The sequence below is a fragment of the Salmo salar genome, chromosome 13 (assembly GCF_965601325.2).
Source record: "Salmo salar chromosome 13, fSalSal1, whole genome shotgun sequence".
Lineage (NCBI taxonomy): Eukaryota > Metazoa > Chordata > Actinopteri > Salmoniformes > Salmonidae > Salmo > Salmo salar.
The window spans coordinates 100,562,242-100,579,390 of record NC_138303.1 but is presented as its reverse complement, the minus strand read 5'-3'; the positions used below and the strand labels follow the sequence as shown (position 1 = coordinate 100,579,390).

At 44.6% G+C, this 17,149-nt stretch overlaps 1 protein-coding gene across 1 annotated transcript; it reads right to left on the bottom strand.

The window, feature by feature from the left end:
- Positions 1-14,147: 14,147 nt before the first annotated feature.
- Positions 14,148-16,511, bottom strand: LOC106568361 (growth arrest-specific protein 1). Its single transcript, XM_014138646.3, has one exon. The coding sequence runs from the start codon at positions 15,908-15,910 to the stop codon at positions 15,122-15,124; it is 789 nt and encodes a 262-aa protein (XP_013994121.3). The 5' UTR covers positions 15,911-16,511; the 3' UTR covers positions 14,148-15,121.
- Between the last annotated feature and the right edge of the window lie 638 nt (positions 16,512-17,149).

Sequence of the window (17,149 nt, the reverse complement as noted above, 5' to 3'; positions counted from 1 at the left end):
GCAGCACTGCAGCATACCTTAAAGGTATGCGTTTCTAACACATTTAAAATACTGGCATGAGATCTTTTAGGCAGCCTTTCCAATGTGATCACTTCTCCATTGCTGTTACGCTTAGGTAATGGAGACAGTAGAGATTAATCTTATCATTTCATTTGTGCAACATAGATAAGGAAACGGAAGGGGAAAAAGGCATATGATTGGCCTCTTATAATTATATTTTGGTTCCACAAACAAATCTTGTGATAAACCCTCATATTCTGACTGCTTGTTGCTTGGCTTGTTTCAATAGCCGCTACGACTCAAACACTTTTTGGCCTCAGTCTTAGCCTTGACTTCTCTCTCTCTCTCTCTCTCTCTCTCTCTCTCTCGCTGTCTGTCTCTCTCTCTGTGTCTGTGCTGTCTCTCTCCCCCCCTCTCTCTCTTTAAGCTTTATTTAATTAGGCAAGTCAGTTAAGAACAAATTCTTATTTACAATGATGGCCTACCAGGGAACAGTGGGTTAACTGCCTTGTTCAGGGTTAGAACGACTGATTTCTACCTTGGGGATTCAATTCAGCAACCTTTTGGTTACTGTCCCAACGCTCTAACCACTGGGCTACCTGCCGCCCCAATGTCTGTCTGTCTGTCTGTCTGTCTGTCTGTCTGTCTGTCTGTCTGTCTGTCTGTCTGTCTGTCTGTCTGTCTGTCTGTCTGTCTGTCTGTCTGTCTGTCTGTCTGTCTGTCTGTCTGTCTGTCTGTGCTGTCTCTCTCCCTCTACCAAAACTCTATTGTTCTTCTCTCTTGTAATTGCATGTTCTCTATCTCTCATATCCAGTGCCTCTCCCTTCCTCTCTCTATCACTCCATCTCATCCCCTCTCAAGACTGACCTACATTTTGTTTTTCAAAAATAACACCATCGACCTACTCTCCCTTCATCGCAAAAAGAAAAAGTCTCAGAGCATAGAGCTAGAGAGAGAGAGAAATAGTGAGAGTGGGAGGAATGTGTGATGGATGAATACCTAGACAGTGGCTGGGGGTGGTGGCCCCTGGCCCTCAGGATGTCAAGATAATGGAGTAAAGCTTTGGGCTCCCATTGAGCTCCAGGGAGACCCTATTCACTACCGACATCACCCTTGCCTCAGGCCATTATCTTAGGATAAAATCTTTTGTTCTCACCCCTCTCTACAACAAAACGGTTAGCACAAAATAATGAACCCCTTTCCATCGATAGACTCTCCCAGTTCTCTGTTTACTCATGTTTTTTATATCGGTTAATTGATGAGCACGCAAAAGGGGAAAACTACTTTGAAACGTCATTTGAAAGAAGAGTATATTTGAGGGAGTTGTTTTTTTAATATTCTGTTTGTATGCTAAAACACGTTGGTTATATTATATTTCGCAATATTAAAGTTTGAAGATGATTTAATGATCACATGAGTTTGAGGAAAAGGAGAAGTTAAAAACCTTGTTTGACACAAAACTATAAAAAACATATACTGGGACAGCAAGTGCATGATGGGAAAATAGAACAAAATTACAAGATACATGTAAACAATTGTAGGGTAGGAACTTGGCCCTTTACTTCAGAAAGAAATAGACAACCATTATTATTTCCCAAAAATGATCATGCACTCAAATCCCATTTAAGTATCTATGTATCCCCAGGCCAGAAGTGATGTGGTTGCTTAAAGGTTATATAAAGCCATATTCCATATGATAATAGATTATTGTTATGTTTGTACATTTTCCAAACAACAAATAGCAACTTACAGAATGGTAACTAAAAGTAAAATAAAATAAATAAAGTTCAATTAACTTCAAAAAAATATTTTTTCCCAAGATCCAAACTCTTGCATGTAGGGATGTGTGTGTGTGTGTGTGTGTGTTGTTTCCCAGCTCATTGATCAAACAGCTATAGAACCAAGGCATGAATTCTAAGTTTGCTTTAAAAAATGACCCATTGTTGTCTCCTTGCGTCCTCGGACCTAAACACACAGGCCTGCATATTCCCCTCTCAGAGAAGTATAGGGGGGTATATTGCTTTAAGACAAACCCCTGAATGGTGTGAAAGGGGCTCCACTCCCTGGTCCTCTCCTCTAAACGGCTGGACACAGTTGAAGTCTTCCCCCCTGGGGTCAGTGGAGCCATTTGTGTGTTAGAGGGCCGCCATGGCAGATTACTACACACAGCTGTCCCAGCACCGTGGAAATTAAATTATGCCCCGTGTCAGCAATGTTTTGTGTTCCTTCCTCCTCCTCCTCCTCCTCTACTCTCCCCCGCAACCAAAACTCAAAACCTACGCTTCACTCTCGACTCCCTCGGTCCTTTCAAAACATTAGCGTTCCTCTATTGGTCTTCTCTGGCCCTGGACGCAGGAGGGAGAGGCAGGAATGAGAAACCAATCAGGGCGCCCCACTGAGAGCTCAACTCCAGCGTTCCAGAGATCCCTGCATGGGTTGGAAGAAGTTATCTGATTGGCCCGGGTGAATATCCCCATTCTTTACCTATGTCCCACATGGCACCCTATTCCCTATGTAGTGCACTACTTTTTACCATAGCCCTATCCTATTTTTGACCAGGAAAGTAGTGCACTACATAGGGAATATGGTGCCATTTGGGACATCACCTTTGTGTCAGTATCATCATTCAGAGAGATCTGAACTCGACAACATCCAACCCCCCTCCCCTCTCCTCCAGACCACAGTCCCCCCCCAGGCACTTAAAAACAATAAATCAGCCCCTCCCCCACGTAACCCCCTCACCTCTCCTAAAGCCCAGGGTGAACCAGGCAGCCCCCTCCCTCACACCCCTATAACCTCTACAGCCCCCAGTAGACCGCTGCTCTGGGGGTTTACCTACTCAGCTTGTCTGTGGGCGAGTTTGTTTATTCTCTGGTTAGTCCTGAGAGGTAAGTAGTCAAGAATACTGTTAGAAGTCCCTTCCACAAGACGTGGTGTGGTTAAATACAGTCACGACAAGCAAATATGTCAATGAAAGATAAAAAATGCACCCTGTCCTAAGAGCTTGCATTTAAACAAATATACTGTAGCATACAGCTGTAGGATCTACATTTTACCAGTATTGTCACAACAAAATAATCCTGCAGCAACCGGATTTGAACGTTTAGTCCATCATGTTGCTTGATCGGATAGTCTATTAGCTAGCCAAAAGTAGGCTACATAAAAAGTAGTGTCAACCGTGTTTTAGTGTGGGTTTTCAGGGAATTTACCTAAATAACAAAGCTTGTACACTTCCAGCGGTGCAGGACAATTCTCAGCAACAAAAGAGTGATCAAATTAAGATCCTATATCTGTATCTTTGTATATTTTAAAAACATTACACACTTGCTTTATACTTTAAAGTTCAATTTCAAATAAGCAAAGTTTCTAAGTTAGGCTGATTGTTTACACACAAATAGGAAATCAACCTTCTCTTTCAGAACAACTTTAGTCTTACTCTTCTGCCTCTCTTTCCCCACTCACCTATTTTTCTCTTCATCTAGCTTAGGGTTCACAGGAGGCACAAGGAAGTCTAACTGGATTAGAGACCGTTTTTTTTCAAAGGCCGGTGAACTCACAAAGGGCTTGACGTGACAGAATCAATGTGGCAGTTTGGAATTTTGAAGAGTTTCACAGAAGCTTAAAAGAGAAAGGGAGTAATTTCATTACTGGCATTTTTATTACTATTTATTATTGTTGTTCATTGTGTTATTGACTGTACTTTTGTTTATCCCACGTGTAACTCTGTGTTGTTGTTTTTTTGTCGCACTGCTTTGCTTTATCTTGGCCAGGTTGCAGTTGTAAATGAGAACTTGTTCTCAACTGGCCTACCTGGTTAAATAAAGGTGAAATAAAAATTTTAACAAATTAAAAAAAGGTATTTGTGTAACTGTGTAACATGTATGCATCTTATGAAATATGCCCTTTTTGATATTAGAATACCACACAATTACCTTAGATATCCAGTATTGATACGTATTTAATTTACCCAGTTTACATTGTGTAAAATATTAATGGTTTACCTTCTAGTAATGTATTTCAACTGAGAGAAAGTTCAGAGAGGAAAATGTGGTCAGTATGCTCAGGGGTTTGTTAATCATGATTGTTCCAAGAAGCATCTCAACCATAAGTCATATCATCGCCTTAATTGTGTCAAGATTGGAATGTCCACTAACGTAAGACCATTAGTCTGCTTCTGCAGATCACAGAGGTACCCAGAAGGAGGGGTTAGTGTGTGTGTATGCTATGTGCTTGTGTGTGTGTGCCCTTCTGTATGTATGTGTTTGTGCTTGCATGCATCTGTGTATGTGGATAAAGGGGGGGGGGGGGGGGGGGGCGTACAAGAGGTAGAGGGTTGAGTTATGATGAGGTGACTTTAATGAGGTAGTGTGTCCCGCAGCGGCTGCACCCATCCCCCTCTAGCCTCTCCTCTATTTCAGCATGATGGAAAAAAAACATCTCGCCTATTTTCCTCCAGTGCCAAAAGTTAATTGAAAACATTTCAGGAGAAAGTATGGTTTTGGGGGCCCCATATGACTCTCATTCCTTCATTATCCCTAGCAATAATAAAGAGGCATTACAGTTAATAATGGTTGGAGACCAGGCCTGCCCTCTTAAAGCGGCAGGACCCTCTTTTGTGACGGCAAACAAAGGCCCATAAATGCATTCGCCACATCACCGTGACAAAGCTGCAGCGTTTCCACAGTTTTCTTTTTTTTTACATTGAGTGGGAAGGAAAGCAAAAGTAACTTGACCAAGTTAAGTTTTAATGTCATATGCACAAGTACAGTGAAATGCCTTTTTTCCAGCTCTAACCCCAATAATGCAGTAATCAATAATGTAATACTAAAAATAACATAAGGTAGAACAAAAACACATAAGAAATTACATAAGCATACTATATACTATATACATACTGTATACAGGGTCAGTCAGTTCTAGTACCATATTTACAATGTGCAGGGATACTGGAGTGATAGAGGTAGATATGTATAGGGGTAAGGTGACTAGGCAACAGGATATATGATAAACAGAGTAGTAGCAGCGTATATGGTGATTGTATGTGAGTGTGTGTGTAGAGTCAGAATAAATGTAGGTTCATATTATGTGTGTGTGAGCAAATGATGGAGTGACTGTTTGTGTGAGTGTGTAGGGCCCTGTGAGTGTGTAGGGTCCTGTGAGTGTGTAGGGTTCTGTGAGTGTGTAGGGTTCTGTGAGTGTGTAGGGCCCTGTGAGTGTGTAGGGTTCTGTGAGTGTGTAGGGTTCTGTGAGTGTGTAGGGTCATGTGAGTGTGTACGGCCATGTGAGTGTGTAGGGCCCTGTGAGTGTGTAGGGTCCTGTGAGTGTGTAGGGTCATGTGAGTGTGTAGGGTCCTGTGAGTGTGTAGGGCCCTGTGAGTGTGTAGGGCCATGTGAGTGTGTAGGGTCCTGTGAGTGTGTAGGGTTCTGTGAGTGTGTAGGGTTCTGTGAGTGTGTAGGGTTCTGTGAGTGTGCATGGTCCTGTGAGTGTGTAGGGTCCTGTGAGTGTGTAGGGCCATGTGAGTGTGTAGGGCCCTGTGAGTGTGTAGGGCCCTGTGAGTGTGTAGGGTTCTGTGAGTGTGTAGGGTCCTGTGAGTGTGTAGGGCCATGTGAGTGTGTACCGTCCTGTGAGTGTGTAGGGTTCTGTGAGTGTGTAGGGTCCTGTGAGTGTGTAGGGTCCTGTGAGTGTGTAGGGTCATGTGAGTGTGTACGGCCATGTGAGTGTGTAGGGTTCTGTGAGTGTGTAGGGTCCTGTGAGTGTGTAGGGCCATGTGAGTGTGTAGGGCCCTGTGAGTGTGTAGGGTCCTGTGAGTGTGTAGGGTCCTGTGAGTGTGTAGGGTCCTGTGAGTGTGTAGGGCCATGTGAGTGTGTAGGGTCCTGTAAGTGTGTAGGGCCATGTGAGTGTGTAGGGTTCTGTGAGTGTGTAGGGTTCTGTGAGTGTGTAGGGTTCTGTGAGTGTGCATTGAGACAGTGCAAAAATAAATAAAATACAAGGGTCAACTCAGATAGTCCATGTAGCAATTTAGTTAGCTATTTAGTAAGCTATTTATTTGATTTTCCGGGCCTTCCTTTCACCCTGTCTGATATAGAGGTCCTGGATGGCAGGGAGCTCGGCCCAGTGATGTACTGGGCTGTCCGCATCACCCTCTTTAGCTCCATGTAATCGAGGGCGATGCTATTGCCATGCCAAACAGTGATGCAGACAGTGAAAATGCTCTCAATGGTACAGCTGTAGAACATTTTGAGGATTTGAGGGCCCATGCCACATTTTTTCAACCTCCTGAGAGGGAAGAGGCGCTGTCACACCTTCTTTATGACTGTGCGTGTGGACCATTTTAAGTGCTTAGTGATTTGGACACCGAGGAACTTGAAGCTCTCGACCTGTTCCGTCGATGTGGATGGGGGCGTGCACGCCCCACCATTTCCTGTGGTCCACAAAAAGCTCCTTGGTCTTACTGATGATGAGGGAGAGGTTGTCATTCCGGCACCACACTGCCACGTCACTGACCTCCCTGTAGGCTGTCTCATCGTCGCAGGTGATCAGGCCTACCACCGTCGTGTCGTCAGGAAACCTGATGATTGTGTTGGAGTTGTGTGGCCACGCAGTTGTGGGTGAACAGGGAGTACATAATTGTAATTGGTCCTGCCGTACATACCTACACGTACGCTACGGTCACAAGACGCAGGCCTCCTAATTGTCCCTAGAATCTCTAAGCAAACAGCTGGAGGCAGGGCTTTCTCCTATAGAGCTCAATTTTTATGGAATGGTCTGCCTATCCATGTGAGAGATGCAGACTCGGTCTCAACCTTTAAGTCTTTACTGAAGACTCATCTCTTCAGTAGGTCCTATGATTAAGTGTAGTCTGGCCCAGGAGTGTGAAGGTGAACGGAAAGGCTCTGGAGCAACGAACTGCCCTTGCTGTCTCTGCATGGCCGGTTCCCCTCTCTCCACTGGGATTCTCTGCCTCTAACCCTATTACAGGGGCTGAGTCACTGGCTTATTGGTGTTCTTCCATGCCGTCCCTAGAAGGGGTGCGTCACTTGAGTGGGTTGAGTCACTGACGTGGTCTTCCTGTCTGGGTTGGTGCCCCCCCCTTGGGTTGTGCCCTGGCGGAGATCTTTGTGGGCTATACTCGGCCTTGTCTCAGGATGGTAAGTTGGTGATTGAAGATATCCCTCTAGTGGTGTGGGGGCTGTGCTTTGGCAAAGTGGGTGGGGTTATATCCTTCCTGTTTGGCCCTGTCCGGGAGTATCGTCGGATGGGGCCACAGTGTCTCCTGACCCCTCCTGTCTCAGCCTCCAGTATTTATGCTGCAGTAGTTTATGTGTCGGGGGGCTAGGGTCAGTCTGTTATATCTGGAGTATTTCTCCTGTCTTATCCGGTGTCCTGTGTGAATTTAAGTATGCTCTCTCTAATTCTCTCTTTCTTTCTCTCTCTCTCTCGGAGGACCTGAGCCCTAGGACCATGCCTCAGGACTACCTGACATGATGACTCCTTGCTGTCCCCAGTACACCTGGCCGTGCTGCTGCTCCTGCGGCTATGGAACCCTGACTTGTTCACCGGACGTGCTACCGGTCCCAGACCTACTGTTTTCAACTCTCTAGAGACAGCAGGAGCGGTAGAGATACTCTCAATGATCGGCTATGAAAAGCCAACTGACATTTACTCTTGAGGTGCTGACTTGTTGCACCCTCGACAACTGTGATTATTATTATTTGACCATGCTGGTCATTTATGAACATTTGAACATCTTGGCCATGTTCTGTTATAATCTCCACCCGGCACAGCCAGAAGAGGACTGGCTACCCCTCATAGCCTGGTTCCTCTCTAGGTTTCTTCCTAGGTTTGGCCTTTCTAGGGAGTTTTTCCTAGCCACCGTGCTTCTACACCTGCATTGCTTGCTGTTTGGGGTTTTAGGCTTGGCTTCTGTACAGCACTTTGAGATATCAGCTGATGTAAGAAGGGCTATATAAATAAATTTGATTTGATTTAATTCTGATAGTAAACTACTGAAACGGGCGTCGTAAGGATTGGATCAAGGTGCAGCGGGAACGTGTATACTCATCTTCTTTATTAAATTAAAAGAAGGAAAAACAAACAAAACAATGAACGCCACTAAACAGTCCTGTCAGGTGCACAGACACAAAACAGGAGACAACTACCCACAAATCCCATAGAAAAAACACCCCTCTTAAATAAGACCTTCAATTAGAAGCAACGAGGAGCAGCTGCTTCCAATTGAAGGTCAACCCCATTAACTAAACATAGAAATAGAAAGACTAGAACTAACATAGAAATACACTTACATAGAACATAGACCAAAAAACCCTGGAACACATAAAACAAACACCCCTCTTACATAAGCACATAGCCCCCCCCCCCCCCCAAAAAAAACACATAAAACAAACACCCCCTGCCACGTCCTGACCAAACTACAATAACAAATAACCCCTTTACTGGTCAGGACGTGACAACTACAATCTCAAATAAATTATTTCTCAGACTATTTATAAAGAGCTCATAATAAAATGTTTTACAAACCAGTATCAAATAGTTTGTTAATCAGTAGTAACCTGATTATGAAGGATATTTAATGTTTTCATGTATGTTGTACCTAATATGTCACGTCCTGACCAGTAAAGGGGTTATTTGTTATTGTAGTTTGGTCAGGACGTGGCAGGGGGTGTTTGTTTTATGTGGTTCGGGGTTTGTTGGGCTATGTGTTTATATAGAGGGGTGTTTGTTTAGAGTGTTCCGGGGTTTTTTGGTTAATGTTCTATGTTAATATATTTCTATGTTCTAGTCTAGTCTTTCTATTTCTATGTTTAGGGTTTTTGATTGACCTTCAATTGGAGGCAGCTGTTCCTCGTTGCCTCTGATTGAAGGTCCTATGTATAGGGATGTTTTGCTATGGGGGTTTGTGGGTAGTTGTCTCCTGTTTTGTGTCTGTGCACCTGACAGGAATGTTTAGTGTCGGTTGTTGTTTTGTATACGTGTTTCTTTTGGTTTTCCTTCTTTTAATAAAAACAAAGAAAATGAGTATACACGTTCCCGCTGCACCTTGGTCCAATCCTTACGACACACGTTACAGAACTACCCACCACCAAAGGACCAAGCAGCGGAGGAAGGAGCAGCAGGTGGATTACAGGGAGTCGTGGACATGGGAGGAAATTCTGGACGGGGCTGGACCATGGCACCAGGCTGGTGAATACCGTTGCCCACCGGAGGAGATAGAGGCAGCCAAGGCGGAGCGGCGCCGTTATGAGGCTTTATACGCGCCGATTGGGAAGCACGAGAGGCACCCCCAAGAAAGTTTTTGGGGGGGCACACGGGTAGTTTGGCTGGGCCAAGGGTGAGCCCTAAGCCAAATCCCCGTGCTTATTATGGGGAGCGTGTGGAGACGAGAGCGCCTGCTGTATGCGGAAGTGGCACGATCTCGCCCATGTGCACGCACAGGCCGGTGCGAGTGATCCCAGCCCCTCGCCAGTGCTGTGCTAGAGTGGGCATCCAGCCTGGAAGGAGGATGCCTGCGCAGCGCATCTGGCCAGCGGTGCGCCTCCTAGGCCCAGGCTACCCTACGCCTGCTCTACGCACGACAACCATCAGGCCTCTGCACAGCCCAGTTCGCCCTGTGCCAGCACTCCGCTCGTGCAGGGCTGCTATTACCATCCAGCCAGGACGGGTTGTGCAGGAGGTGCGCTCTAGACCTCCAGTGCTTACCCATGGCCCGGTGTATCCAGTTCCTGCTCCTCGTACTAGCCCTGAGGTGCGTGTCTCTAGTCTGGCGCCTCTAAAGCCAGCACCACGCACCAGGCCTCCAGTGCGTCAGCCCAGTCCAGCTCGTCCTGCTCCTGCTCCTTGCACTAGCCCTGTGGTGCGTGTCCCTAGTCTGGCGCTTCCTAAGCCAGCCCCACGCATCAGGCCTTCAGTGCGCAGTCCCCGTCCAGAGCTTCCGGCAACAGTGTCCCGTCCAGAGCTTCCGGCAACAGTGTCCCGTCCAGAGCTTCCGGCGACAGTGTCCCGTCCAGAGCTTCCGGCGACAGTGTCCCGTCCAGAGTGTCCGGCGACAGTGCCTCGTCCAGAGTGTCCGGCGACAGTGCCTCGTCCAGAGTGTCCGGCGACAGTGCCTCGTCCAGAGTGTCCGGCGACAGTGCCTCGTCCAGAGTGTCCGGCGACAGTGCCTCGTCCAGAGTGTCCGGCGACAGTGCCTCATCCAGAGTGTCCGGCGACAGTGCCTCGTCCAGAGTGTCCGGCGACAGTGCCCCGTAGAGAGACGGCCCACAATCAGGAACCGAGAGAGTCGCCCTCCAGTCTGACGCAGCCAGAGTCGCCCGTTGCGAGGGTCCCCAGTCCGGGGTCAACGGAGAAGGACTTCGCTCTAGAGACAACACTGAAGTGGGGTGAGCCAGTGGTGGAGTGTGGTCTGCATCCCGCTCCTGAGCCACCTCCGTAGGGGGGAGTATTGGGAAGGGGGGGTGTTGCAGAAGAACCGTCGGTGACGGTGGCCACCCTCCCTTCCCTCCCCTGTAGTTTGGGGATTTTTTGTTGTGGGTTATTGTTTTGCTCGTTTTTTGTTTCAGGTGCATCCAGGGTCTGCACCTTTGGGGGGGGGGGGGGGGGGGGGGGTACTGTCACGTCCTGACCAGTAAAGGGGTTATTTGTTATTGTAGTTTGGTCAGGATGTGGCAGGGGGGTGTTTGTTTTATGTGGTTCGGGGTTTGTTGGGCTATGTGTTTATATAGAGGGGTGTTTGTTTAGAGCGTTCCGGGGTTTTTTGGTTAACCTCTCTGGGCCAGTGGGACGTTTGCGTCCCACTCTATTCAACAGCCAGTGGAATCGCGTGGCACGAAATACAAATGCCTCAAATGCTATAACTTCAATTTCTCAAACATATGACTATTTTACACCATTTGATTGATAAGACTCTCGTTAATCCAACCACGTTGTCCGATTTCAAAAAGGCTTTACAGCGAAAGCAAAACATTAGATTATGTCAGAAGAGTACCAAGCCAGAAATAATCACACAGCAATTTTCATGTGTCACAAAAACCAAAACCACAGCTAAATGCAGCACTAACCTTTGATGATCTTCATCAGATGACACTCCTAAGACATTATGTTATACAATACATGCATGTTTTGTTCAATCAAGTTCATATTTATATCAAAAACCAGCTTTTTACATTAGCATGTGATGTTCAGAACTAGCATACCCACCGAAAACCTCCGGTGAATTTACTAAATGACTCATTATAAACGTTGACAAAATACATAACAATTATTTTAAGAATTATAGATACAGAACTCCTTTATGCAAACGCTATGTCAGATTTTAAAATAGCTTTTCGGCGAAAGCAAATTTTGCAATATTCTGAGTACATAGCTCGGCCATCACAGGCTAGCTAATTTGACACCCACCAAGTTTGGGGCAACCTAAACTCAGAATTACTATTAGAAAAATTGGATTACCTTTGCTGTTCTTCATCAGAATGCACTCCCAGGACTTCTACTTCAACAACAATGTTTTGGTTCCAAGTAATCCATAGTTATATCCAAATACCTCAGTTTTGTTCGTGCGTTCAGGTCACTATCCGAAGGGTAACGCGCGAGCGCATTTCGTGACAAAAAAACAAAATATTCCATTACCGTACTTAGAAGCATGTCAAACGCTGTTTAAAATCAATTTGTATGCTATTTTTCTCGTAAAATAGCGATAATATTCCAACCGGACAATGTTGTATTCATTCAAAGACTGAAAGAAAAAAATGGAGAAGCCTCGTGAATGCGCATCTCAGTCTCACTGTCCCCAGGCAGGCCACTTACAAACTCTGCTGCTGTACTTTGCCCAGAGACAGGAGACGCGTCATTCCGCTTTCTGGCAGCTTTAGAGAGCCAATGGAAGCCTTAGAAAGTGTCACGTAACAGCACAGATGCTGTAATTTCGATAGAGGCAACAGAAGGACCACAAATTGTCAGACAGGGCACTTCCTGCTTGGAATCTTCTCAGGGTTTTGCCTGCCATATGAGTTCATGTTATACTCACAGACACCAAACAGTTTTAGAAACTTTAGAGTGTTTTCTATCCAAATCTACTAATAATATGCATATTCTCGTTTCTGGGCAAGAGTAGTAACCAGTTTAAATTGGGTACGTTTTTTTATCCGGCTGTGAAAATACTGCCCCCTATCCCAAACAGGTTAATGTTCTATGTTAGTATATTTCTATGTTCTGGTCTAGTCTTTCTATTTCTATGTTTAGGGTTTTTGATTGACCTTCAATTGGATGCAGCTGTTCCTCGTTGCCTCTGATTGAAGGTCCTATGTATAGGGATGTTTTGCTATGGGGGTTCGTGGGTAGTTGTCTCCTGTTTTGTGTCTGTGCACCTGACAGGAATGTTTAGTGTCGGTTGTTGTATTGTATACGTGTTTCTATTGTTTTTCCTTCTTTTAATAAAAATAAAGATGAGTATACACGTTCCCGCTGCACCTTGGTCCAATCCTTACGACACCCGTTACATAATATATTATTATAAAATAATGTGTACTACTCATACATAGAAAAATGGATACCTAGTGAGTTGAACAACCGAATGCATTCAACTGAAATGTGTCTTCCGCATTTAACCCAATCCCTCTGAATAAGAGGTGCGGGGGGCTGCCTTAATCTACGTCCATGTCATCAGCGAAGTTGTTATTGGGGGTTAACTGCCTTGCTCAAGGGCAGAACTGCAGATTCGTCCACCTTGCCAGCTTAGGGATTCAAACCAGTGACCTTTTGGTTACTGGCCCAACGCTCTTAACCGCTAGGCCTCCTGCCAGTGTGTGAACCATTGCGAGTGTACCCATGAGTTTACCAGTCTAATTGCCAGAGTTTTAGGTTCCAAGTCTGTTCTATTCATTATGTATCTATGTACTCATATCATAAACATCAGGCCTTAAATGTATTAACTTTAATTGTTGACAAACTATATGAATGTTTCTAAACAGTTTATAGGCACACCTGGAAACAAAGCCAAGTGAGTGTCACCTAATATTAAACATGGACTCATCACATAGCCTTAACTTAAGACATAAACGGAGCAGAGTGAAGGAGAGACAACTTTGAAAGAAGTTTTTAACATCCTTCAGAGATGCCCCTATCTGCAAAAGCTAGCAGTCTCTGTCTCTCCCCCCAGCCCAGCTCTCCTCTCTCGCTGAGGAGATGGTGTCAGAGAGAAAGAGAGTGAATGAAGTGTCTGCACATGGTGCCGCTCCACTATTGTGTGTTTTACATTTCTATGACAGAAGTGCCACTCGACTTCTCCTCCATTCACTGGGCTGGAGGGCCCTCGTCCCCTCCCAGAGAGAAACAACATGGCTGCCATCATGGCTCTCAAGTCCCTCTTGTGACAAGAGGTGAAGGAGAGGATGATGTCCTATCTTTTTTTTCTGTCTCTCAGTGATGCCAAGAGAAAAAACAATTGTGAATCTATGTGAACTCCAAGATATTTTTGTATATGGTGGTGGTGGGTAGGCTAGGCTACAACTTCTACAAGTAGACCTAGGTCAATAACCAGCATTTCAACTTCTGTTCAGGATGATAATAACAGTATAGTTTATGCGAAAGTGTCATAAAAACACAAACTACTTTGTTACACGTACATAACAATGGTCCATAGCTAAACACATACACACCAACAGCAATCCAATCGGAGTGCATTTGTAATGGTTACTTAAGTCTCAATTCACCCAGACACAGCTTTACTTGCCCTCTCTCCTCTCTGTATGAATGCTTCTGCTAACAAACACATGGGGTGAGGATAAATAAACTAGCCAGGCCCATCTTGGCTCCATCTGAGCAGCAATCCCCAGGAGATAGGCTATTTCGTCCTCAGGTTTATACAGTCTTCCAGCATTAACAGTGTAGCCTTCAGCAAACATTAATGTTGACAAAGTCAAGTGTATATAAATCTGACTCATTTGCTCTAGGAGTCAGATAACATTCAGTAGCTCAGATCAACTGATGCTTTGTATTGAGGGGGTTTTGTGATGTAGAAAGGATTGGTACAGAAGTCAAAAGATTTGCGAGACACAGTACTAAAGTCCCCTGCTGCTACCCATACGGCTACATAAAGTAGAGTTAAGACTGAAACAATCAAGAGTCAACAGCACTTTAAGCAAGAACATTTATATTTTCTCTAAAATACAACGTAGACACAGTGAAGCATTTCATGACATTTCTATACAGTGCAAAAATCTTCTTAGCAGTAATAAACAAATAACTCTGGAAAAAAAATCCATATCATACAATATACTGTACAATTTAACTTCACACATTTTGACATATAAAAATAATCTCCCTTAACTTATTTTTTAACTTGAAATTGATACTGAGCTTATGGAAATGTCTGGGACATGATTAAGGCTAATAATATTGATTAACCAATCAAACTGTGGTCAGGTGCATGCGTTTTACATCTGTCACTTAGATGATTACCAACTGACTAGAGCTTAAATGACATCTTAATGAAATGTAGGCCTATGTCTATTGTCTAGCTCATAATGAAAGAAAACTTGATTAGTCTGTCCCCATTATAGCCAAGTGACCAAGAACATGTTTTATACTGTTGTTTTCACTATTGTCTTGAAACAGCATTATACATGCGTACACTTACAAGTCACTTGGCTATCCACATTAAAGAAAATTGTGTGTCAAACTTTTTGGGCTATTTTGTGAGACACAAGGTAATGAGAAGCTTATAGTAGGCCTATAACATTCTTCAAGGGTTGGTTAAAACAATTACATATTTTAGAGGTGCACAGCTTGTCTGGAAACGAATCTATAAACTTTTGAGATTCACATAAAAATGTATACATTTTAAATATAAACATTTGTGAGCAAGATGACCCATAGCCTATCAGCACAGAGACTGAGACCAGACAGAATGTTGAGAAGCCCCATTATGAAGATAGCTGAGCAAAGGCCATAAAATCTTCCAAACACACAAAGTATATGCTAAAGCAGGTGTGCTGGTGTTACAACACTTTCATGAGCTATTCTGTCTGTCTGTGTCAACTTTTCACAGGCCTCTCTATTTCTCTAACAACTTCCCCAACAGCTGAATCAACTTGGTTAGACTGCCCTATCAGATAAGATGCATTAGAACCAAAATGGTGGCCACAGTGGAAGTCCATACACCCCGACAGGCGGATCTAGGTGAACCACTAGCGTTTTCCACATAGACATAATCCTCCATATCATCATAATCATCTTCAGAGTCCGAATCAGAAAACCCGCTGCCTGCGTATCTGTCCATTGAGTCAAAGCAAAAGTTTTTCATACTAACTTTGACGTACTCGCATATCGTCCTCTCCGTGCCATCACAAACACAAGTATCAAGTTGTTGTGCTTTGGGTATATTGCGCATGTTGGCTATCACCCTCCTGCAATCGTCCGAACATCTCTCGCCTCCGAAAAGTTTACGGCAGTGAAACAAATAGTCACGCATTGCCGAGCTACATTGGTAATCTCTCTCGCACTGCCGCCGGGCTTCGGTGCAGCCCATGTTGCTGGTCCGAGGCAGGCATGGCTCTATGGCGCGTTTGGTGCTCCGACAGACGGGGTCCGAGGCGCAGTCACAGTCCTCTAGAGACGGACCGGTCTCAGTTAGATTCAGCTGGATAAGGGACGAGATGCAGTGGCTGGGACACTTCTTCCTATCCCCGTTGATAACGGGCGCACAGGCGTAAAGATATTGGTCATATGCGTAGTGGCACTCCGGCTCTCCATGACACTTCATAATGGCTTGCCAACAGATGAGCCGACGACCATGAGTAGGGGACGCGATGCAAAGACAGCCGAACAGGGCAAACGCACAGCATAAATACAAAGTTGATCTCCCAGTCCACTTTATAAACCCGGCAGAACTTGCCATTTCGAAGTAGACTGATCCGAATAAATGTAAGACTTCAACATATGGATTTGTGTAGCAGTATCTCCATTAAATCTGTGTCAAAAAGAACTAATCCAAATCCATTCCCTCGCATTCAGTACGCGCCAGTGGGGAATGAACGAGGTTCACCAAATAATGTGTAATGCAGTGATACCGTGTGAAAACCGCACATCACCTGCAATTTGTTAGATTTCAATTTTTCCCCGAAGTTTGATACACTGTTACAATACAAATTCACAGGCACTCTCCACTTATCTTCACAGCAGTAGAGGCTTCACAAAACTGAATTATTCAACTTCTGCGTTCCATTGCTTTGCCGCACAAACAAGATGAAGTAGAAAGAACAGTTCCGTCGTCGTTTTACCGTTCAGAAAGGCAAACTCCGTTCCAGGAAAAGTGTTATGCTGTAGCCTAGGCTATCTGCGCAAGCAGCATGCCATTCGGTGTCTTCTTTAGCTATACAATTATGTAAAGGAATGCGATGAACGATGCGCCCCATTGAAGACTGTGGAATGACTCTCTCGTTCATCTGCGTCGGTTGACTAAAACCTCCTTACCTTATTGGTCAAATTAGTTGTTGTGATTTGTTACATTGTTCAGGGCAGTGACGTGAAGGTGGAAACGTGACCAATGAATTAGCAGAGGAAAAGGGTCGTCACTAGCTTCCACAGCCACAGTCAGAAACCCCGCCCATTTCTACCGTTTATCTTCTAAAATGTTCATTTTAAACCTAACTACACTTCTAACCGTATGCCGAACCCTAACCTTAAATTAAGACCAAAAAGCAAATGTTTGTTTTCATAAATTTTTATGATATAGCCAATTTTAACCCAGTGGCTGTGGAATCTAGTGTAAACTGGGGAAAGGGATAGTACATTTTGATAATAAAGATTTAACTCATTAATAACATTGTTATTATAGGCTAATATTTGTATTTATTTATTGAACCTTTATTTAAGCAAGTCAGTTAAGAACAAATTCTTATTTACAATGACGGCCTACCCCTGCCAAACCCTAACCCTAGGCCAATTGTGTGCCGCCCTATGGGACTCCCAATCACGGCCAATTGTGATGCAGCCTGGAATTGAACCAGGGTCTGTAGTGACACCTCTAGCACTGAGATTCAGTGCCTTAGACCGCTGCACCACTCGGGAGCCCCTAATAAACATGATCTGACTTCACATCACTTTTTCTTTATTTCAAAATGTTTACTTATTGTCA